Genomic DNA, 24,482 nt, shown 5'->3' on the forward strand with positions numbered 1-24,482 from the left:
TACGGGGGAGAGCTCTCTTTTCAGACTGTGTTTGATCAGTGAGTTGGTTCCTAGATTTTCAATTGAAGCTGTATGAACAGAATTGAATTCAAAGATTTATACTGATTGTGAGGAACTGAAATAGCTGAACGCGTGAGGCAGGAGTTGCTGAGTGATTACAAAGGTTTTTTAACAAAGACAGTTTGTGAGAGGTCGGCGGAGAGGAGAAGATGTGCCTGAAAGAAGACACAGAGGAGAGCTATTCTATGTGCAGGTTAACAACAGAGGAGGTGCACTGGGGTAGGAGGCAGAAAAGGGAGAGAAAAAGCTGGTGATGAGAAAAAAATAAAAATGAGCAGAGGGAATAAAATGGAAGAAGCCAGTGTGTTGAGGCTTACACTTTAGGCCAGGAATTCATCAGAGAAATAGTTCATGACATGTGGGAACACCAAGGGATTGGAAGCGTAGTAGCGCCTGGTCTGAGAATGTTAATAAGCCTAACGGAGAATAGGGGAGCTGTGTGTGTCCTCATTTCTAGCTGGTTTCCTTGCAAAAAGAAAAAAAAGCAGGGGGCGGGGGGAGAATAAGGCAGTATAATCACATTAAATATCTCCAATACAATTCCATTTAATCTTGTTACATTCTCACACCAGATTTTGTTAGATTCGGTGTAAGACGTTACACCTTGACAGTGTAACTACATATTGGGGATAGAATTTTAATTATCCTAAAGTCGGGCTCAAACCCTAAGGGATGACTAACCTAGGCAGATAGGAAACACACAACCTATCCTGTAAAGCTCTTGGAAAATCATATTAACTCGTAGTTGAATTTAGAGCTAAAATTGATAATAATGGCCTAACGGTTTAGATGTTGATTTCATTTAAAATGTGTTCTCTGATTACAAACCCCAAGGCATTAGTTGGACAATTAAGAAGTAAATAGTTTACCGCAAAAATGCTGTCCAAACCACAGATAATGAATTAGAGCTGGGTACGGAAGTTTTGATGATAATGATAATGATGATGAAAAGATATGAACGAGAGGTGCTCATTTCCGAGATCATATTACAGACCACACTGCAGAATCCAAAATGAGGAGTAGTGTTTGAATGCCCACATGTAACCGCGCACACACGTACCCACGCACCCCACACGTGTGCTCCTGTGCACATGCACAAGCACACACGCATGCACACGCATGTAACTTGGAACTCTGGCTCTGAATCACACAATCCTAAAGAAGTCAATCTCCCTAACTTACCGAGATTTACTGTGTGACTAGGACCTAGTCCCTCTCAGCTTTAGTTTCCTCATCCCCCCAAAAAAGGAAGCAGGTATTATCACCTACCCTGTGGGGTGGTTGTGAAGTCCTGTATGATGGATGAATTAATGTGTGTGACCTACCTAGAATAGCACCTGGCATTCAATTTGCTCTCCATGATAAACGTAGCTGCAATTATACAATAGGAAGTCGTCATGACACCTGTCCTAGCATGCTGGTAATTCACATCTGAAGCTGCTAAGCAATTTTTATTTTTATTTATTTATTTATTTATTTATTTATTTATTTATTTATTTATTTATTTTGCATTTTCAAAATTTCCTATATTGAAGAATACACTAAAAACCCTAGAAGACAAATAACAAAAAAAAAAAAAAAAAAAAGGGCTTACACTAAACGCGGCACCGTTACTCGGAAGGTAAGAATACACGTAGCCAGATTTCTGAGTACTACACAGAGGTGTACAGAGCTCGGTGTGGTAGGAAGAGTTCAGAGATGGCCCCAAGATTCCTGCCACCCACCCGGCATACACTCCCTGCATGAGCCCCACTCCTTGATTGTGGGTGGGATCGGTGAATACGAAGGGTGACTCTCCTGCAGTTCGGTCACACTCTACGTGGCAAAAGTAAGGAGATTCTGCACAAGTAAGCAAGGTCCCCAATCAATTGACCTAATCAAATAGGTCATTATCCTGGGTGGGCCCTAATCAAGTGAGCTCTTGAAAGACAGTCTGGAGGCCAGAGAGATCCAACAGCTGTCAGGCTGTGGGAGGGACTCATGGCTGGGCCCTGGGAGCAGCCTCGAGGTGCTGAGAGCAATCCAGAGCCAAGGGCCAGGAAGAAAACGGAGCCCTTGGTCTTAAAGCCACAAGGAACTGGATTCAGTCAACAACCTGAATGAACGTGGAAGAGGATCCTAAGTCTCAGGGGCAATGGCAGCCCTGCTGACCCCTTCATTTCAGCCTGGGAGATCCTGAGCAGGGGATGGCTCACCTGTGGCAGACTCCTGACCGATGGAAATGGTGAGATAATAGAGTGTAAGCTGCTAAGAAAATGAATATGGCAGAGAAGGAACTGCTTTGCTTTGCTTTGCTGGAGGGTAGGATATGTACGTGGGAATGGAAGTGGGGGGGGGGTCATATACTTCCCACTAGAACCCACGCACTCCAAGCAGAGACTCATTGCCTTGCTGCCCGCACTTCACTACTGAAACTTCTGAGAAGCATGATAATAAATAAAACGATATTACTGAGTGCAAGTGCTTAGGAACTTGAGTAACAAGCTCTCTATAAATATTAGATTAAAAAGACATGAACAGCTTTTACCATTATAGAGGATAATAGAATTTGATCAGCTAAATCCCAGGGCTTTATAAAGCACAAATTATGTAAACAAGCTTAATGGCTTTTTGATAAAACTACAAAACTCATGCTAGGAAGAATACAGGAGGTGCTCCTTATTTGGACTTGAAACTCCACACACTACAGCACAGATGCTTACTTAAATTTTTAAAAGTTAAACATGAATGCAAAGAGAGTTAAAAAGAGCGTGGATTAGAGTATAGAATATTAAGAAAAGCGCTGCTTTTGATTTAGGGATAAAGGAATACGTTTCTGAGGATAAAGGCTGATGTATCTTTATTTACTCTTATTATTAATCACGGGGAGTGGGGGGGAACCAAATGAAGCTTTAAATACCAAAGTTGGAGGTCTCTAGGAAAAGAGGTTGCTAAACATCTTAAAAACAGAAATAGAAGCTTACATGTTAAAAAATGTACAGGCAACAGAGGTAAATACTTAAAATATTTAATATTTTGGGGTGCTTGGGTGGCTTAGCGGTTGAGCGTCTGCCTTTGGCTCAGGGCATGATCCTGGGATCCCCGGACCCTGTCCCACATCGGGCTCCCCACAGGGAGCCTGCTTCTCCCTCTGCCTGTGTCTCTGCCCCTCTCTCTGTGTGTGTCTCTCATGAATAAAGAAAGTCTTTAAAAAATTGATATTTTATGTTTATGAGAACTGTATTACAATAGCAGATTCTCAGAGAGAGGATGAAAGTGGAGAAGGAGGATAACAATGAGTACATTTTTGTGCCCTAAGACTTACAAAAGAAACCCGGGCTCTGGCTCGTGGAGAGTGATGCATCCCTCCACAGGGGATTCAGGGAATGTGTTCTCTGCTCAGTATCAACTGCACAGTACTTGGGACGCTCTGTCATTTAGGACACCCCCTAATTTCCAAGCGACATAGCCCTGACCTGCAGATAGTCACAAGAAGAATTGCAGAGAAGACCTGCCTCATGATAAAAAAATGAAGAGTGCCAATGTATGTCAAATTCAGCCAAAAATGAGTAAATTCAAGCTTATTTGAGATAAGAGGATTCAGATTCTAGATTATTTGACTGTAGGTAGACTGTGATATTTTTCTTTCGTGTTCCATGGTAATAATAGAATTTTTTCTTTTTCTTTCTTTTTTTTCTTTTTTTTTTCCTTTTCTTTTTTTCTTTTCTTTTCTTTTCTCTTTTTTCTTTTCTTTTCTTTTCTTTTCTTTTCTTTTCTTTTCTTTTCTTTTCTTTTCTCTTCTTTTCTTCTTTTCTTTTCTTTTCTTTTTTTTCTTTTCTTTTTTTTTTTTTAGAATGGGAGCAGTGTAGAGATCCTCCCATTCCAACTCCTACACTCCATTTACAAGGAAACCAGAAACCCAGACAAAGAGATGAACTGACCCACGCAAAACGCCCCCGGGGATTTGTGCAGTACCTGCTTTGTGGCAGCTCTACCCAGCTTGGGTTAGGGTTATGGCCCTTTGCTAATCTGTCCCCGGCCTTCTGTGCTGCACCTCCTGGAATTACCCAAGGACAGAAACTGGGCATTTTCAGCTCTCGTCGGACCAGCCACAACCCTGCCAACTCAACTTTCTAAAAATCCAGGAAATTCATCACTTCCTTTCCTTGACTGCCGCCACCTTAAATCTCAGTTTTAATTCCTGGAGTGAAACACCGGGGTTTTCTCACTCGTGTCCCTGTTCTATGTCTCCATCTCCCTTGGGAGAATCTTACAGCTGCCAAAGTCATGCTTTGAAAATACAGCATCATCACAAGCTTGCTTTTCCCTCACGATCACATTTCAGTTGCTCTGCCTGCTGCACAAAGCCTGCTGTGAGTTGGTCGATTTTTCCTTCTCCCCTTTCCCGGGCCCACAACACCCACCTGGTTCTTCAAGACTCAGCTCATGAGTCAGCTGTGTGGTGGGAGATTTTGCTGGCCTCTGAGTCCAGGGTTCTTGCCTATTCTATGGTTTCCTAAAGTCGTCTACACAGGCCCTTTGGGAGGTTGGTTACTTCCAGGCATACCACGTTCCCCACACTCTGCTTGCTGATACTTGCCCTACTTAGGTGCATCGCCTCATTCGTTATAGACATTTGCATTGATTCAGAGCCACTTTCCATCCTGAGAACTTTTTATCACTCTCTAGACCCCGAGCAGTCACTCCAACATCCACATGGATGGCCCCTCCTTCCCCCAAATGCTCTTGGACACTCTTCCTCCACTTACCCTCAGTGACCCTCTTACACACCATTTCATCACCAGAGACCTGGTCTCTATCGACTTCTGGGGGGCTCATTCCGGAGATGCCTTTCCTCTGTTTACATCAACCCCTAAGTGATATTATGCTTCTCGCATATTCATACGCTAACAACGAGCACGTTTATATCTCTAACCCAAGTGTCCTTTGTGGGATTTTATTCAATTGCAAAATTGGCATCTCAGTTTAGATGGTACATAGCACCTCACATTTAACTACGTGTAACGTGACTTCTCGAATTTTCTCTAACTCTGTTCTTCCCTTAATTTTCCACATCTCCCAGTGGCACTGTAATTCACCTGGTTATTTGATCCATATATTTGGGACTGGTTCTTGACAACTGTCTTTCGCCATCCTCACCCAACCTGTCATCCACCCTGACAATTCTACTTTCAGAATAGATCTAAACTTCATCTCGGTCTCATCACTTACACTGTCACCACTCTAGTTCTGGGAAAGGATGATGCCTTCTGGGACTCTGACAAAAACTCCACAATTGGTCTAAGTGTTTTCCATTCTGCCACTCATGCCCCCTCCTCATCCCAACCAGAGTAGTTTTAAACAAGACCCTCTCATTCTCCTCCTTAAAACCTCTCCGTGGATTCCCACCCCAGGTGTTTTTGGGTTTTTCTTTGGTTGGTTGTTTTGTTTTGTTTTGTTTTGTTCTGTTCTGTTCTGTTCTGTTTTGTTTTGTTTTGTTTTGTTTTGTTTTGTTTTGTGGTTTCCCACACTGCCCTCCTTTCTGCCTGGTGTGCTCTGACTCTGCCCATCTGGCGACTTCACTCTGAATCCTTCTTTGGGGTTCACTGTGCTCCAGGTCCAACCACTGGGGTTTCAGCTCCCTGGAATGAAACAATCTCTTTCACGCCCCAGGGAGTTATGTTATAGGGCTCATTGCCCCTCCTCACCTTCTTGAGTGCTTTGTCTCTTTTCGTACTTTAGATTTTGGCTAAAATGTTGCTTCCTGAGAGAGGCATTATCTAAAATCCAGCATCCAAAATAAATCACTCCTCAGAATTCCATTACTTTTCTTTGTAGAAAAAAAAAATCACTTGTTTGTTTGCTTTTCTAACATGTGTTTTATTATTAGTTGTGAAGGTTTAGTGTATCCACTTATTCTCACATGGCGCAGTTCCTGATGCAGAGTGGATATATAAGTAAAATATCTAGAAAAAAGGATCCTAGAGGTATGCTTAAATATTATTTCTTCCCCCCATAAAGACTGTGAAAAAATGCACAGTCCTTGGGATTGTTTTTGGTGTGTATTATATATTCTTAATTAAAATCTTTCCTTGTGGTAATATAGATGGAACATGCAGCTGTGATAAATAATAGAGAGAAGTCTCTTGTCCCTCTCATTCACTTCTCCCAATGATACCACCTCGCAGAACTACAGTAGCATCACAACCAGGATAGTGAAGCTGGTACAGTCAGGACCCTAACCGCTTCTATCACCACAGCAGTCCCCCGTGTTGTGTTGTCCTTCTGCGACCATGCCCACTTTGCTCCCACTCCATCCCTCCTTACCTGCCAGCAGCCATTAATCTGCTCTCCATTTTCATAATTTTGTCATTCCAAGAATTTTATATAAATGAAATCAGAGAGTATGCAATCTTTTGGGATTGGATTTTTTTTCACTCCGTGTAATTCTCCGGAGATTTATTTATTTCTGTTGCATTGGATCAATAGTGCATTCTTTTTTATTGTTAAGAGTATTCCATGGTGTGGACATACCAAGTCTGTCTAACCACTCACCTGCTGGAGGGCATCTGGGTCCTTTCCAGCTTTTGGCTATCACGAATAAGTCTGCAATGCTCATCTTCGTGCAGGTTTCTGTGTGAACATGTCTTCATTCCCCTGGGGTAAGTGCCTGACAGTGCAATTGCAAAATCATATAGCAGGTGTGTGTTTAGTTTTCAAATAAACTCTTATTGGGAATTGGGATGAAAATAAGGATGGTTTGCAAGAGGTATTGTGAAGAAGAGATTAAGACTGTAACAGAAAGCTAGTTGGGGGTGACCAAAAGATATCAACAAATTGAAATTGTGAACTGAATCTAACAACAAAATATTCTAAAAGGGACACACTTCAAGTCCTCCCTTAGGATTCAGTATGAAACAATGAGGATAAGGAATATGTTACTTATTTGATAACATTAAACAAACAATAAATAAAACTTGGAGACATCAGTGGACAGTGGTGTGGTCATGATTATTTGGAGGAACTTCTCCAAAAATCAAGGGAGACTCCCTTCTTTTTTTTTGGCCCTAAATTAATTGTGTTTTAATTTCCTCTTATCTTTTAAATCAGCAATGGAATTGAAAGTTTAGGATTCCCAAGAACAGATCTAAATCAGAAGTAATTTTCAACAGTGTCTTTGGTTTCTACCTAAATCTACAACAGATATTACCTGTCAGTGAGTTCCCTCTTCTTAAATTTTTCACTATGTCTGTACAAGCTTAAAACTCTCCCCCATCGCACCCCATTTGTAAAAAGAAGAAAAAAAGGTTGATCACTGCCAATACATTCTTCTTCCCCAGAAAAAAATGTCTTGCTCCCATTTTTAAAATATGGGATATATTCAATAGTGATAACTCCCAATTACATTGGAGCCACTGAGAAGTGGGACAGCTCTATTCTTTAATAGAAATGGTATAAAGTAAAATGCATACACGCTTCCTCCTGACATAGAGGATGATATATCAAGACTTCATAGAATTGCTCATGCTGTCATTCCCTCTTCTTCTTCAACATATATCTCTTGGAACTGCAACAGCCTCAACCAAGCTATGTGGTCCCATACTGTCCTAATGATGTCAAGTTCATGTTCTTTCCAGATGAAGGAAGGGTCGATGGGTGGTAAAAGGCCAAAGAATGCCTGCTGGCCTTCAGTGGTCCCTGACACACTGATGTTCATAACTATCTTGAATGAAAAGAGAAAAATATTCTAACTGAAGAAAATGGTACTGTATTCTTCACTGTCTGGATTGCTCGTAAGAGTATTGGCTTAAACTATGATCATATTTTTTTATATATTAGGAGAAACAAAAATCAAGATTCTCATTGATGAAATCAAGTTCTCACAGATTAAAATTAAAACGAAGATAAACAAGGAAGTACCTGATGGCACTGCAAGTCCAACAATCAATAAATTCTTAGATCAAGCTTTCTGGTAAGTGAGTTTTTTTTGTTTTGTTTTGTTTTTGTTTTTGTTTGTTTGTTTGTTTTCTGACACACCCTTAGAGTTCTTGGCATAGGAGGATATTTTTGGGAGAATAGCTCCATTTTACCATTTTCCCTACAGGCCTTCCATACTATATTCCTGTCCCCAACATTCTCCTTTCTGTTCTGGGCCATGCATGGTTTCCTGATATTGCTGGAAGTTCTCCATGGGGTCTGGTTACCTGCAACACTGGTGAGGGTTCTCCCTTCCAGTGGCACAATCTTATTCCCACTTCCACCTATGTTGGGGAACATCACTGAAAAGACATGACTGTCGAATGACCTGTGAGCTGAACCCAGGCACTCCGAGGCTTCTCATCCCTTCTCCTGTCCTTGGAATGGGGTTCCACTTGCCTTTTTCTCTCCTGGAGGCTGCTCCCAGGACATAGGCTTGGAATGGTGGTGTGGCGTTGAGGACACCATATGGTATGTCCTCAGTCAGCATGACTGACCCCAGGTGAGGCCTGTTTACATACTGTTAGGATTATGCTGCCCTCAAGACAATCCTTATATATAAGTTCCCTTTGCTTATTAAAACTGCCATCCACCAACCCGGCCTGTCACTTTCTTGGGTCTCTCCCTGCCCTTACACCCAGGAAATTCCCTGGAAAGTTGTGAATAAACAAACTACTGAATCCAATTCTTCAGAGTAGAGACAATAAACATGAATGGAAAACAAAAAAAATAAGGAAAAAAACCCCATAAATGATTCTAACACATTGCCAGATTTAATAACCATTAGTCCCAAACAGATTTGTGTTTGAATCTTATCTGAATAATATCAGCAAGATATTTAATTCTCTAATCATTTAAAAAAATAATAATATCTTATTCCTGGGTAACCTTTACTGAATGTTTACCATGTGTCAGACAATATGTGAAGAACCACGTGTATATTATTTTATTTATATAATAATCCTCTGAGATAGATATTATTATTATTGATAGATAATATTATTAATCCACTTAATAAACAAACATACTGAGGCTTGTTGAGTTTAATAAAGTTAATAAGGTGCCCAAGATTATATATCTGGTGACTGATTGAGCCAAGATGCAAGCCCAGGTAGTCTGAGTGAAGAATTTATCACAATGCTTGACACACAGTAGACAGGTCATGTAGTAATCACCATAAGTAGTGTCAGATAATCATTACTGTTATAGTCAAATACTTCAGGAGTTTCCATCAAATACTGATCCTCTCTTGGGGCCAGTGAATAGTGCCTGCCTCACACTCTTCTACTTTGGAGGGAAAGGCATTACTAAGCATCTGATGGGAAATCTGCTCTTAGGGATCTGCACATCTCACACATCTTAAGGTATTATAAAAACCCACAATTTCATTTCATAACCCCAAAATTTAAGTGGAAGTGAAGAAAAGCTAGGTTCTCTTCGATGTAGAGAATTCCGGATAAATTTCATGAAAGCTGCAGGTATTGCCAGAGTGAGATTTTGGTACCCAGAAAGGCTCTTTCTGTAACTTCAGGGACTGGGGATGATGTGGAGTGGTCCCTAAGCTTCCCCTAACATGGGCAGAGTGGACATTTGAACAGTGATACCAAAGTTCCTCAGTCTAGGGTACCTGTGGAGGCTGCTCTGTGGGCCAGTTCTTTCCGTGGACTCCCACTTTCAATTTCACTTCCTGAGTTTTCCCCCTGAATGGTAATATTTTAAAATGTTAATTATATATTCTTCAAGTCAGAAGGCAGACTTTAAAAAAGAACAGGGTAGACGATTTTATTGCTTTAGAAATACATTTCACCCTTTTACTGAACAACAGTATTTAGCTCATTACATGTTGTGATAAGAACATGGCGCAGAAGAAACAGTCTTGAGTTGTACTGTTCATGCTCAACATATAGGAAAGAAATGTCCATGAAACATAAATATGGCACAGTTACCTGTCATGTTGCAGTAGACTTTCAGAGGCCCCAGAGGTCCACTGCCATCAGGATCTATCCAGTAGTAATTTGACGTCTGGCCCAGGTGTTTGTATGCTTCACAGGAAGGCTCATAGATCGCTGGAACAGAACAGCCTACATGAGCACAGTGCAGAGCAAACAGTTCCCCAGATGGGTCCCCCAGCCGATCAAATACTGGCCAGCGCTGCTGAGCAGCATCCTCCTGTTGGAGTGAGAGTTCTTTTTTCTTTACATTTAAATTCATGATTTGGTTCTTACTCTATAAGCATTTCTGACCCAACAAACATAGCAAGTTCCTACTATGACTTTATAGTTGGGGAAAGGTCTAAAACAATCAATAAATTGTTAAATAAATATAATGTCTGTTCCATTAGGGATCACAATCATTGAAAAAAAATTAATCTGTAGTTATTTCTAGGTATCATCTCCTTGTTGTAAGGGACTTTATTTTGAAAGGCCATAAATATTGGCTGTTTTGTTGGGCTATCAACTAAGAGAACCATCTCTCTACCACACACACACACACACACACACACACACACACACTCCTTTTGATATAGATTGTGTACATTACCCTCAAACAGCATGAGATTTCTAATTTTCCTTTATTTCAGGAGAAAGGAAAGAATGTTCCTGCTTCATTTTGTTACAGTTATTTTAATTACATCACATCTAGTTTCTGCAGAAAGCTGACATCAATGTAATTAAATTATAGGCTCTTTTCCATTGTTTTCCTTTATGTTCCCATGCTCCTGACACATTTTCTTTTCTCAGACATACAAAATGGGCATTTGCATATCTCCTTTGTAGTCACAATTTCTAGAATACTACTGGGAAGACTTTTAAAAACAGCTCCACGGTGACATTTCTGATGACTTTGAAAGATCTCTTTACAAAACTAAGAACTATTTCTGGTAAAGAGCTATCACCGGATGCACACGCAGTGGAGCCTTTCGGCACAGTGCACTGGAACTCACACTGCTGGGATCAGGTGTTCATTGGTGGTAGGTCCGATTCTGGGACCTCTCTTTTCCACCTTTGTCTTCCATGTTCTCGGTGCCCCTATTTGGCTGCCTGTGGTTTCCTCTCTCTCCAAAAAGATGTTAGACTTCAAATTCAATTTCATGTCAACAACAACATACTGGACTAAAACAGTTCTCAAAATCTTTGACTTACTTCATTGGCCTTCCTCCCTTCCTTCTGCAAATATTGAGTGTCTATGATGTGCTGGGCAGGGGCAACGCAAATACAGATGTGAGCACCACAGATAAAGGATGAGTAGGGCTTGTTCACTAATTATTTTGGTATTACTCATGCATAAGGTGCCACTGGAAGGGGGTGCAGATGGAAAGCTATGCAGAGCTCATGTGTCCTTTGTCCTCGTGTGATGATTAACCTGCCGGGTTTCAAGCTCCCAAGTCTCTCATTTGAATAATAAACTATGGTTGCTCTAGTTTTGAATGGCATCCCAAGTAAAATATTGCAATAAAAGTCAGTGAGGGAGATTTCTAAAATCTAAGCAGGAAGATGCTATAATTAGATATAGGTTTTAGAAAGAAAACTCCTGTAGAAAAACTATAGATTTTAGGGGACCTCAGAAGTTCATGAGCGCACATAGGCTGTCATGGCCAGAGGCCCGGAGAAGGATGACTAGCTCTGTACTCATACTGAATGAGGAAGGCTAAGTAGTTGGGACTGATTCAAATGTTTTTAAAATAAGCTGAAGATGGAAACCAGGTAGGTGTAGGTAGTTGGGAAGAGAGTTGAGAATGACCTAAACTCACAACTTATAACCGCCTTACTAATTTTTTGCAACCTCTCTCCAGATAATTATGATTTTTGTGAGTAGCTCAAAATGAACCAGGCAATGTCAGGTTAAAATTCTAAAGTTTTCCTTTTAGTCTCTTCAATATTTCTTTCTTTAGTATTTAATCATTAGTCACTCTCTTTTCCCTCTGCAAACCCCCCATTCTCCTTATCATCTGGTATCTGGTTTATAACAATCACACTATTAATTGGTTGTCTTACCCAAATATCTCTTCACTTTTCACCAAATTATGCCATTAGCCTAGTCCTAAAACATTACTTTCATTGGGTTAAAAAATATGTAATGATTTTTTCAGCATCCATGGTATTATATCCCAGGTCACCACCCATGCATACAAGACCTTCCATAATCCTAACAGGTATCTCCTGGTTCTGCCAGTGTCAACCTTGCACACTGGTCAGGCACCTTTTCTGGACTTATTTTCATCTGTAATACACTACAAACCTCTGAATCTATTCACTTTTTCTACCATAGTTAACTATTGAGGCAGAAGTGCTAAGAAACAGGGCTCTGCAATTAAACAGACTTGGGCTGAAATTCCTACTCCACAAAGTACTACTTATGTAACATTGGGCAAAATCCCCTAATTTCCTTTAGTGTTATCTGGAGAATAGGTATCAGGTATTTGCAATGAAGTAATGAGAACTGGAAGACACAACAACACCGACTGCTTAACTATTGTATCTGGGCCATTGTAGATATTTAATAGGTGGAATTTTTATGATTAATATCATAATTATTGATTAGGTCCTACTTAAATTCCTCCTTTCTTAAGGAAACCTTCTCTAGTCAATATACCTAACTTTCTGTACAGCCCAGGGCATTCGCTGCTCATCTCATGCACTGTAATATTTGATTATAGTTAATTTAGGACTTGACTGTTGTTGATTGAATTTCATATATGAAAATTTTATTTCCTGACAAGACTGTGAGTTATCTTGAGGGGAGGGTCTAATATATATATATATATATATATTTCTCTTCTGCTATATACAATCTAACAGGGTAGATTCTTTTTTAAGATTTTTTTTTATTTATTTGAGATTAGAAGGAGAGGGAGAAAGAATCTTTAAGCAGGCTCTGCACTGGTCAAGGAGCTGGACATGAGGCCCAATCTCAGGACCCTATCTTGGGATCCCGTGATCACTACCTGAGCTGAAACCAAGAGTGGGACACTTAGACGACTGTGCCACCCAGGCACCCTGAACATGACAGATGTTTAAGAAAAGCTATCAGAACTGATGAAAGCACTATCTGATGGTAAGAAGCGTGGTTCACTCCTGCATGTCTAAGTAAGCATATAAACCCTCCAAAGAGGACTACAGACCTTAACTCAAGTAACTGACTAAGAGCAAATGTTGAAGGCTTAGAGACAAGGGAAATCTGGATGCAAGAAGCTCTTCTCTTTTTCTTCAAAGTATGACAGTTATTGTGCTTGACTTTAATTTACGATAGGCCTACTAGCTGCTTTTGCCTCATCATCACAAATGGGAAACCAAGTATTTCAGCCCAAATGGTATCATGTGTGAAAATCATCTGAAGAGCTTTTTAAGATTCCTGGGCCTCACCCTAAAATTCTGATTCAGCAGAAAATAAGCTCCCAAGTGATGCTGATGCTGTGGGTCCTGAATGCATTGTGAGAGGCACAGCTCTAATCCTGGGGGAAAAAAGTTAACTCTGGAAGGCCAATTCTTTATTTATATTTAGATATAAGTGGAAAAAAGGTAGGACACTGAAAGGCAATACAATAAAATCCTGAATAAGGGTGGAATGGTACCTCACTTCACTCAAAATAATGAGAAGGGATTGGGATACAAAAGCCCAAATAAAAATACATCTGAAAAAATATATACTTGGATGAATGCACCTGCACAATAGCAGTGGTTATCTTTGAGCAGTAAGATTATGGATAATTTAAAACTTCGTACTTTTCTGTGTTTTCCATATTACTTTATAATGTGCAGAAGTTATGTTATGATTACAAATATACTTGAGAAATACATATCTAGAATAATGGCAAAGAGGTAAAATGGCAAGGACACCTGGATATAATGAAATTGCATTAGTTTTATAACTGAGTAAGGAATTAAGAGATTTTCATTCAAATTTCCTTTCTGTCATTTACAATGTGGAACCCACCCACCCCCAACTTTGAGTTTTCTCAGCTGTAAAATGAAGGAAATGCTCTCTCCTTCAACTAAGCTGTTGTGATGATTAAGTGATATCACACACACTTTGTAAACTAAAAAGCATTGAGCATATTGACATTTTAATACAGAAAAAGAGCTAACCAAAGCATCTACCCTGCATGTCTCAGCCAGTTAGTTCTGGACCCAGTGGTGGCATAGTTGGATTGCACATTTTGTGCACAGGAAGCCTGAGGAGAGGACAGAGCACAGGGGCTAAGGCAGCAACCAGCGAAGGAAGTGAAGCACATGAGCCATCAACACTGCTGAAGAACAGAGAGGCAAGTGGGCTGATGGGGAAATAAACAGACTCATCAACTCCATGGATTTATTGGAAAAGTAATAAAAGGTCTCATATTACTGTATGTTTTGGTAAATAAATCTCAGATGTGTGCAGCAATATTACTAATGAACCCATCAGACTGAATTCCATAGCATGTAAAATTCCAGAAGGTGGTGAATCCTAAGCATGTTCTTCAGTTTCCTGAAACAGTGGTATAGTCTGCGTGACATCATAGTAGGTACAATGGAAAATGCCAACATACTCCTGTGTTGGTGTCATATGGCTGCTGTAACAAATAGCCAAATATCAATGCCCTCAGACAGTCTTAGAGTTCTGAGGGTTTGAGGTGGGTTTCACTGGGCTAAATTCAAGGTGTCTGAAGCCTCTGGGGGAAGACCCCCATTTTCTTACCTGGTTCAGCCTCTAGACTCCACCCTGCTCGCTGTTCTTGTCTCATTTCTACATCTTCAACGCAAGGTCTTCCTACACTCCAATGCTCCGATTCCCTGCTTTGGCTGCCACATCTTTCTGTTTTAAGGAGCCCTGTGATCACATTAGGCCCACCCAGATAATGTAAGAGAATCTCATGTGACTTCACTTAATCATAAAGTCTCTCTGCCATATATGGTAACATATTCACAGGTCCTGCAATCAGGACAAGGATTACTTGGGGTGGGGGCAATATTCTGCTTATCACAACTATATAGAAATATGGCTGCTCTACTTAATGAATAAATTTTATTAAGCATTAAATATGTTCCTAGTGTTGTTGGTTAATAAGAAGTATTAAGCAGAATACTAAAGATGGGAGCACAAAGCCAATGTTTGTACTGGCCTTTAGAGGTCCATATGGCCCTGAGGTTACAACCATCAGTAGAACACCAAACAACACGTGCATTCTCTGCCCTCCCACCCCCTACCAAAGAGGAGAAGAAACGCTCCCCCTGTTCAGGTGCAGATGCAGCATGAGGCGTCTGAAGTATCACTGACTTGCAGACAGAAGGAAAAGCAAAAGGTTGAAGAGCAAAGATGTGCAATTGGCCTAATGTGCTGGGATGAAGCACAGTTAAGGAATGCTCAGAATGTGACTAGAATATAAAGGAGGACTTACACCCCCAAGAGGAACATTCGAAGAGTCTGAATTACTGCAAAAAATGGGAACAGAAAGAGGGCCAAAAACCAAATAAAAATGGCAATGTGTTTAGCAAGCAGATTTGAGTGACTTTTTAGATATTTCAGGGTGGTGGTATTTATAGAACCAAATTATAGGGAAAGGAACTATTTGATGGACTTGGATGCTGACCGCACATTGTAGGCATTTGAACATAAAAGCAAAAATAGAATAAAAGTTGATAGAGATTGCTAAATTCATGAGAGAGTCTTTGTTAGGATGTGTGAGACGGATTCATTTTTTAAAATGTTTATTTATTTATTTTTAAGATTTTAATTTATTTATTCATGAGATACACAGAGACAGAGATGTAGGCAGAGGGAGAGGCTGACTTCCTGCAGGGAGCCCAAAGCGAGACATGGTCCAAGGACCCTGGGATCACGCCCTCAACCAAAGACAGACGCTCAACCACTTAATCCCCCAGGCATCCCAGATTCATTTTTTTTTTTAACATGGGTATTTCTAATTACTAACAGAACTACACATTTTGATGAATTTTGAAAAAGGAGCAAATAATAGAAAAGAAAAAGATAACATCTTGTTTTCTTGCCCCCAGGTGCAAATTTTGGTAAGCTTGTATTTCAGTCTCTTCCTGAATGCTGAGCCTTTCTTACTTCTGTGTAGACATCTTTCAATGGTGTGAGAAGTTAATGTAACTGCTCGTAATCCAGAATACATAATGGCCACATTCTATTAGCTGTTGTCAGGTACTCACTACCACCTCCATGCCACCATGAAGTGAGCTCTAAATTCCGATACTCAATTTTAGATTCCTGAGAATCTTAAAAGCAACAACTTTGTCTCTGAATGCATCTTCACCAGCACTGGCTAGACTCTTAATTTAAAGTAAAACAGAAAGAAAAAAATAGTTTCCTATTTGGCAAAAAAAAAAAAAAAATCACTTTTCATTACTGTTTTATTTGTATTTTTTGATTAATATTTGGAAAATATATTTTCAAATGTACATTGGAGAGATTTTAAAAAATCTTTTGTGGTGTATACAGTTATAGTGTAGCCCATTTATTGTTATTGTTTTTTTTTGTTGACATAGAAAATGGGAATTCCTGGGTGGCTCAGCATTTGAGCCATCTGTCTTTGGCTTGGGTCATGATCCCATGGTCCCGGGGTCGAGTCCTACCTACATGGGGTTCCCTGTATGGAGCCTGCTTCTCCCTCTACCTCTGTCTCTGCCCCTCTCTCTCTCTCTCTGTGTCTCTCATGGATAAAGAAATAAAATCTTAAAAAAAACATGGAAAATGAATGTTATACTATACTAGAAACGAAGACTAAAATATGTGTTCTTCCCTATTTGTCTTATAGCTTTGAATATGTAGGTTTTGATGTATAAGTACATTTTATGTTTTTGGATATATTAAGATTTCCCTTTAAAAACTGTTCTCACATCTCTTAAATATATAATATTATCCTCCATTTGTGACAATAAAGATCCTGAATATCATGCTAAGTAGTAATTAAGACATATACTCACATATGATTAAAATATTAAAGTACTTGGGAATGGAGAAGAAAGCACAGAAGCCTACCATGGCTTCTATTTTCACATAAACATTGACTATTTATTTACTTATTTTTAATTTTTTTTAAGCATTGACAATTTAGGGGATCCCTGGGTGGCTCAGCAGTTTGGCACCTGCCTTCAGCCCGGGGCGTGATCCTGGAGTCCCGGAATCAAGTCCCATGTCAGGCTCCCTGCATGGAGCCTGCTTCTATCTCTGCCTCTCTCTCTCTCTCTCTCTCATTCTCTCTCTCTCCCATTAATAAATAAATAAAATAATTTTTTAAAAAAGCATTGACAATTTAAAAAGTACATTGCTATAGGTTGAAATATATCCCCTGAAAAGATGTTGAAGCTCTAGTCCCCTGTGATAGTGACCTTATTTGGAAATAAGGCGTTGAAGATGGTTAGGTTGAGATGAGATCACCTCAATAGGCTTAATCCAACTTGACTTAAATAAAGGGGCTATTTGGACACAGAAACAGATACCTACAAGGGAAGACAACATAAAGACATAGGAAGGATGCCAACCACAAGCTAAAGAACATCTGAGGCCAGCAGGAAGAAGCTGGTAGAGAAGTATGGCACAGATTCTCGCTTGCAGTCCTCAGAAGGAATCAACCCTGCAGATACCTTGATTTTGGATTTCTATCCTCCGAAACTGTAAGGCAATACATTTCTTTTAAGTCACCTTGGTTGTGGTTCTTTGTTACAGCAGTCCTGGGAAACTAATACAGACACGTAGGTGCCAAGTGACTGGGTCAAGTTGGAGCTTTTCCAAATTATAGATGATGTGGACGCCTCTCCACCATGGTCTAGTACTTTAATTTTAATAGACAACTATCTCCCAGATAAAATAATTATTTTTGGCTCACGTGCATAAAGTCTTATACTGGGTGCTCTGAATAGTACAAAGCAATGGTTCTCCAGAGCTCTGCTAATTCTGATGAGCTGAGGAAGGCTCTCCTTGACCCTATCTACACCTCATAATTTAAGATAGACATGTGGGCACATGGCATATACCCTTCCTCTTATTACCTTCTAAAACATATGGACCTCTAGACGTAGCCAAGGATGAAACGTGTCCGAAAATTAACCACAAGTCAAAAATGAACACGTACATAAAGGTTATCTTTGGAACATCATAAGTAGTCTTTTCCTGATTGCCAGGAAAGGGAAAAGTTCACTTCTAATGATTTGATATAAAATTGGAAAGAAGCATAAAATAATTTTATAGCTCATTTGCTAGTAAATGCTGTAACATGACATTTTGGGTATTGATAGTTTATGAATGTTCTTCACTTTCCTGCTCTCTTATAGCAGAGGGACTGCTCACTTACTACAGACCAGGAACAAGAGGCTAACAAGGGAGAATTGGTTTACTGGAGACTCTACTCTTGAATTAATAAAGAAGTCTTTTAATGGAAAACGTGGTTGTACCAGAAAATGATAAATAGTTGTTCTTAGCCCTTGAAAGGGGCCTGGGGCATATGTGAATTGGTGATACTCAGAATAGAATGGTCTCAGGTACCCTCTTCATGCCGATGCCTTTTAATCACTAAGTCACCTTCTGATCTTAATGTGTCTTTCAAAAATAAGTTTATCTACTGGAACGAGGTATTTCTCATTTGAAACCATGAAATTGATTTTCCAACTTCAATCGGGCTCTAGTGAATTTGGTTGGAGAACCTAGTTTTCCCAGATTCTCATTATTCTTGTTAAGGTAACTACTTGTGCACAACCAAGCCGGAAATCCAGAGAGGCAGCAGGGCCTTGAAACCTTCCCCTGTGAAATCTCCCTAATTCTAAGACCATGCAATTATTTTTAATTAGCACGAAGTAAGCTTCACAATACCTAGGTCCTCATTAACACTTGAATATTAACTTCACATGTTCTCTGTCTCTTTTTTGTTTGTTTGTTTTTTGTTTTTGTTTGTTTGTTTGTTTGTTTAAGCTTTAATGAATGCCCTGAGTAAGCTACATTATATCCTGGAGGAGCTATTGTCTCATAACCGGCACACAGCAAATGGTGGTAGTAGAGAGAGTGTGGGTTTAAAAACAGATATTCTGCATGCTAATATTATGTCACAATCTTCCCATCAGTGCAATTTCTCTATGAGATGTTATTCATTATCATCCTCTAATGAGTTCTTTCATCTAAGTCTCAAGGGAAAAGGGTAATGTAGAAGGGGAAAAAAAGGAAAAAGTTTGATTTCTTGTTAATAAATCAATAGCTTATATTTCTCTTACCTGACAAGTCCTTCAAGCAAATTTTGGAGATAAGAGTAAAATCTACATTTATTTTTTTCATTTCTACTGTCTCTCTTACCCAAATCCATCCCACTTCTGCCTTTTGTTTTATTCTTCCCAACTCCTTCCATTCTTGATATTGGCTCCAAGGCACTACTTAAAAGAAAACAATAATCCCAAACTTCGTAATGCTAGTCAGAGAACCACAACTCTTTGGCTCTATATCATCAAAACTGCCATATTACTTGGTGATGTCCATATCCATACTTGATATTCTATGACCTTCACTCCACAAAACATAAAATTAATTGTTTCTTTTCATGACTGAGTCTGGAGAAGCTCTACTAGTATTTTCTTCATATTACTTTTAGGTTACTGAAGACTAAGAGGAGGGGGGAAAAACCTATAAAACCAAATGGCTATGCTACAAACTCATGCTTTCTCATTTTAATAGGTCTCTACAGTGAAGCTTAATAACCCTATTGATCACTAGCTTAGATCCTATACAGACCGGCTATGTTGTCTCTTGCTCTATCTACTCAATCTTCTATTCCCATCTCTAACCTCATCACTCTCATTTTCACTCTATCCCAATAATGAGACAAAGAACATTGATCCAAATATGTTAACATCTATATTCCACTCCTTCAGTGTAACTCTGCCCTACACAGGTCCTTTTCCCTTTCCAATTGCTGATTAATTAATTAATTGATTAATTTTTTGATATCGACTAATGTGGTACTAGATCTAGTGCTATGCCTTGTACTAGAAATAAATAAAATGAGTGAATTATAGATCCTGGCTCTGAGGAATTTTCTGTCTGATGTATGGGGTAGACGTGTGGAGAAATAAAATACATATACTTGGCTGAATGAATTTTTTTAAAGATTTTATTTATTTATTCATGAGAGACAGAAAGAGAGAGAGACAGAGAGACAGAGAGAGAGACAGAGATACAGGCAGAGGGCAGAGGGAGAAGCAGGCTCCATGCAGGGAGCCTGATGTGGGACTCAATCCCGGACTCCAGGATCACGTCCTGACCTGGAAGGCAGACACTCAACCACTGAGCGACTCAGAAGTCCCACCCAGGCTGAATGAATTTTTAAAAAAGATTTAAACAAAGTACCCAAACACGTTAGGTAAGAGATTGGACAACTTGGCTTAGGATAATCTGGTGAGGCTTCATTTGTGAAATCACTTGGAGGTGAGTCTTAAAAGATGAGTAGGAGTTTTCCAGGAAAAGGAGAGAAGGAGCCTTCTTTACTGTTCCTTTCTGATACCATGTTATTTCATGCCAATCTTCAGATACTTTAAGAGAATTATTTCCTTAATTTCCCTTCTCTTTTTTTTCCAATTAGCTCCATCTTCTTTGTCTTTTAATTAACACCTGTCTCCTTTTTCTTGGGTAATGGAAGGGGGGAAATATGCATGTTGCCCTCTAGTTGTGTTTATCAATCCAACCTAAGGGGACTTCTTTTTCAGCACGTACCCCTGAACCTCCTCAAGTCAGAAAATTATCACTTCTGCCTCATTTTCAAGAATGCCACTGATGACTATGCTGACTTTGACTAAGTCCTCTTTCTCTGTGACTTCAGTAGACTTAGTCACTGTTGACTATACCCTCACTGAAACTTACTCTTCCCCACCCTTCTGTGTCTTCACACTTGTCTGTCTGACTCTCTGACCACTTCTGGACCATGGCCTTCACTGTCATTTTTCTTTTTCTGGCCTTTATAAAGAGCTATTCTCTGAGGCTTGTCTTCAGTGCTCTGTCCCTGCCATCTGCATGGATTAGTTCACTACTCCAAGGCTTTTTACCTAAAGAAAAGCAAAGTCACAACTGGAACACAGGAATTCTGGCTACATAATTTTTGCTCTTAAACTATGCTGAACTGTTTTTTATTAATCTCATAATTTTTAACTAACTTTTTCATATTTATATTTACTATTTTTACTATTTATACTATTCTTATCATCATTCTCAAGAAAAAAAGCATATTTTGTTCTTATTGTTTGAAAGATAGTTTGGAGAAGAGGGTGTGTTTTACTGAAGTAGAGTCTCCTGAAGGAAGAACAGATTTGTAAAACTTATATCTGAGTATGTGTGTCAAAGGAAAACAATGGAGTGAGAAATTCTCCAATTGTTTTTAGCTAAACAAGACTCAATTTAACAGAAAAACAAATCTGGCTCTGATTAGAAAGTACTAATTCCTTTGCAAACTTCAGTCATTTTGAGTAAAATTGTCCTTGCAATTCAAATAAAAACAGAACTGTATTTTATACTAATTTATAGCTTAAAAATGTTTTACTATTGTTTATCTAATTTAATGAATGAGGCAGCATGACTGATTTGAAATGCCAAATGAAGCTGTTGAAATTTAATGAGAAAGTAAACTACTGAAAAATATGAGTATTGAAACTTGAAAATGAAATGAATAGACTATTTCCCCCAAAGAATCATACCTCCCTCCATTGACACTCTTGCATTGTCCCCCCACCACTGATTCTGCATTTGATCATGTCACTTGTTTTGGTTAAAGAGACATTAGCAAACATGATATGCAAAGTTGTTGGCCATTTGGGCTTATCTTCTCTTTCTCTTTAGAACACTTCTGCTCCCATCGGAAGAAACTTGAACCAACTCACTGGAGACACATGGCCCCATTGAGAGAAACATTAACCATTAGACTTGTGAGCAAGGCTGTCACAGATCAACCAGCCCAAGGTGAGCTGCCATTTGGTTGCACCTGCTTGAATTATCCCTGGTGAGACCAGCAAAAGGAATGTCCAACAGAGCCTATCCCATGAGGCTAACAGGTTATCATGGGCAGATAAAACTGTTTGAAACCACTGAGTTTTAGGGAGGTTTGATAGGCTGAAATATAACTGACACAGGTGAGTCACACACTCAAAGACATGTCTTCTTGGCTTTGATTATTTTACTAAGATGGGATCATACAATGTACAACCCAATTCATTCAATGATTGCCTGTTGAAAGTTTTCACTTTCTTTCCATGTTTTGCTACTACACCCATTTTGCAGTGAATGTCACTGAAGTTTACCTGAGTCGCAGTAGACACAACTTCTGAGTAGAGTCGGGCTGATGTCATGAGGCACAGAAGGCCTGGGAGAGCTTTAAGGACCTGGTAAATGTTTCAATCTTTAATTTATTTTAAAATTAGAGGGGGAAATAAATAAGAATAGGATAATGAATCCAGTCTGGATTATAGACATCTTTACACCAATGCATTTATAAGGTATATTTCATATTTTCTATGTGTGTGTATTTAGTGCAGGAAAAAAACACCCAGTACAGGTAAAAAGTTCCTAGAGCCCATGAAAGTCAGACTGTGGCCCTGGAAATAGGTCTTGATTTTTTATTTCAATAGATATTTCAAGATTGCTTCCTGAAAGTCTGAAACAATTGCCATTTTTACCAGAAATGAATGAAGGTGTCCTTTTAACTTCTTCCCATCAGCAATAGGTTATTATCACTAACTGCTTGCCACTTGGATGAATGCAAAGTGGTTGCTCAATGCCACTCAGTTTGCATTTTATTTTCACTATGGAGAGTTGGAACTTTTTCCCTAAGCTTCTTGGCCATGCACATGTGCTTCTGTGGGCTGCCCAGTCATCATCTTTGGGCAGTTTCTATTTATCTGAACCTTCTGTCCCTGTCATAACTGTATACATTACTCACCAATTAATTATTTGTAGAGTGACGTTATCTATAGGACATGTACCATGCACAAGTTTTGATTTTTTACATGTCCTAGATTGCCTACCTTTGTTAAGCTGTCACTCCAAAGCTTCCTTTGCTCAAGGACTCTCCCCAGTTTTCTCCCAGGATTTTCAATGTTTAATTTTTTACATATAAGTCTTTGATACCAGTTAGCTTTATATCTAACCTTTACCTAATCATTATCACTATTCTATTTATTGTCATAAACTTGAAGAAGAAGATAGATATAGTGGGCTGAACACAGAATGGGAAGAAGGGAGTTTGCATAGTGTCACTGGAGTTATTTTTTATTATAAAAAGAAAGAAGTGAGTAAAACCATGTGTTTTCAAACTGGGTCCCCCTGGAGTCCTGAGGCTCACAGTGGTTCTTTGGAGACTTATATAAAAAAGAGAGGATTATTCCCCCAAACAGTGAGGATTTAAACTTCCTACAAATCCTGTCAATTACTAGTGTATTTTACATGTCAAGATTTCACCTATGATTTTATATGAGGAGGGAAAGTGTCTTGGGGAAAAACCCTCAAAAACCCTGGATTTGATAAGCCTTATTATTATTATATGGTTTTAGGAAAGAAAGGGAAGGAAAAAGAAGAGAAAGAGCAAAAGTGGGGAAAAGCTTCTATATTGATCTCTAAACAATGATATCAGGTCGGTATCATTATCCTCAGAGGCAGATCCAAGTTTTCCAGGGCCTGATGTGAATACATGTTAATGGTTTTTCTTTCAGAAAAAAGAATATTCAAAAACAAATGAGAATGTAGCTCTGAAAATGGGCTGTGGGAGTGCTCTTGTAAGCCATTCCTAGCCCAGGATGCCAGCAATAACTTAATAATATACAGAAATTATTGCAGACTATATAAATACAGTCACAAAACCCAAAGCTACGATATCCCCAACTCAACGTCCCCTCAGCCAGATGCCAAAAATGCTGGAGTCTGCACCAAAGGAGGACGGTTGGAGTAAAAAGACACTGGACTCCTTGCAACTAGGACGCTCTGTATGCTTTGTGTGAATGTATGTGAACCTACCCTCCACAAGCAGGGGCTCTGAAGCCTGGGCTCTATTAGCTTTCGAGTGAGTTCCCAGCTTACAACGGAAGAAACAGAGGCTCAGAGAGATTCAGTAGTTTAGCAAAGTCCCACAGCTTGTCAGTGAGTGGGAGCCAGGATGCCAACAAGTGCCCAGCCCAAGTTCTGTTATTCCCGCTGTCCAGCACGGTCTCCTAGCATCCTGTCTGCTTTTTGTGGTGCTTTTTACCTTTGAATAGTTTAAATGTCTTACAGAACAGATTGTTAATTTTAAAAAAAGAAAAAGAAAGGAAAAAGATACCTATCTACTTGAAACAGATGTATACCATACCATAAAATGTATGGTAGATGGGGAAGCATTTTTACTGATAAATGAGTTTAGATAATTAGACTCTTAGAGTGTTGGGCTGTAGCCACTGTGTCTAATTGTCATTAGACATCACTTTTATGGTAAGGCCACTTCAAAAATTAAGATATCCATGGGAAAAACACTC

At 39.3% G+C, this 24,482-nt stretch overlaps 1 protein-coding gene across 1 annotated transcript in view; it reads right to left on the minus strand.

Annotated features, from left to right (window-relative positions):
- The window catches only part of CNTNAP2 (contactin associated protein 2), a 1,945,511-nt gene that overhangs the window by 693,900 nt on the left and 1,227,129 nt on the right, over positions 1-24,482 (minus strand). Inside the window, exon 12 of the mRNA XM_072762802.1 lies at positions 9,963-10,082. Within this exon, the coding sequence (XP_072618903.1) occupies positions 9,963-10,082 (120 nt within the window). The remainder of the gene's footprint in view (positions 1-9,962; positions 10,083-24,482) is intronic.

Source organism: Vulpes vulpes, chromosome 7 (assembly GCF_048418805.1).
Source record: "Vulpes vulpes isolate BD-2025 chromosome 7, VulVul3, whole genome shotgun sequence".
Taxonomy (NCBI): domain Eukaryota; kingdom Metazoa; phylum Chordata; class Mammalia; order Carnivora; family Canidae; genus Vulpes; species Vulpes vulpes.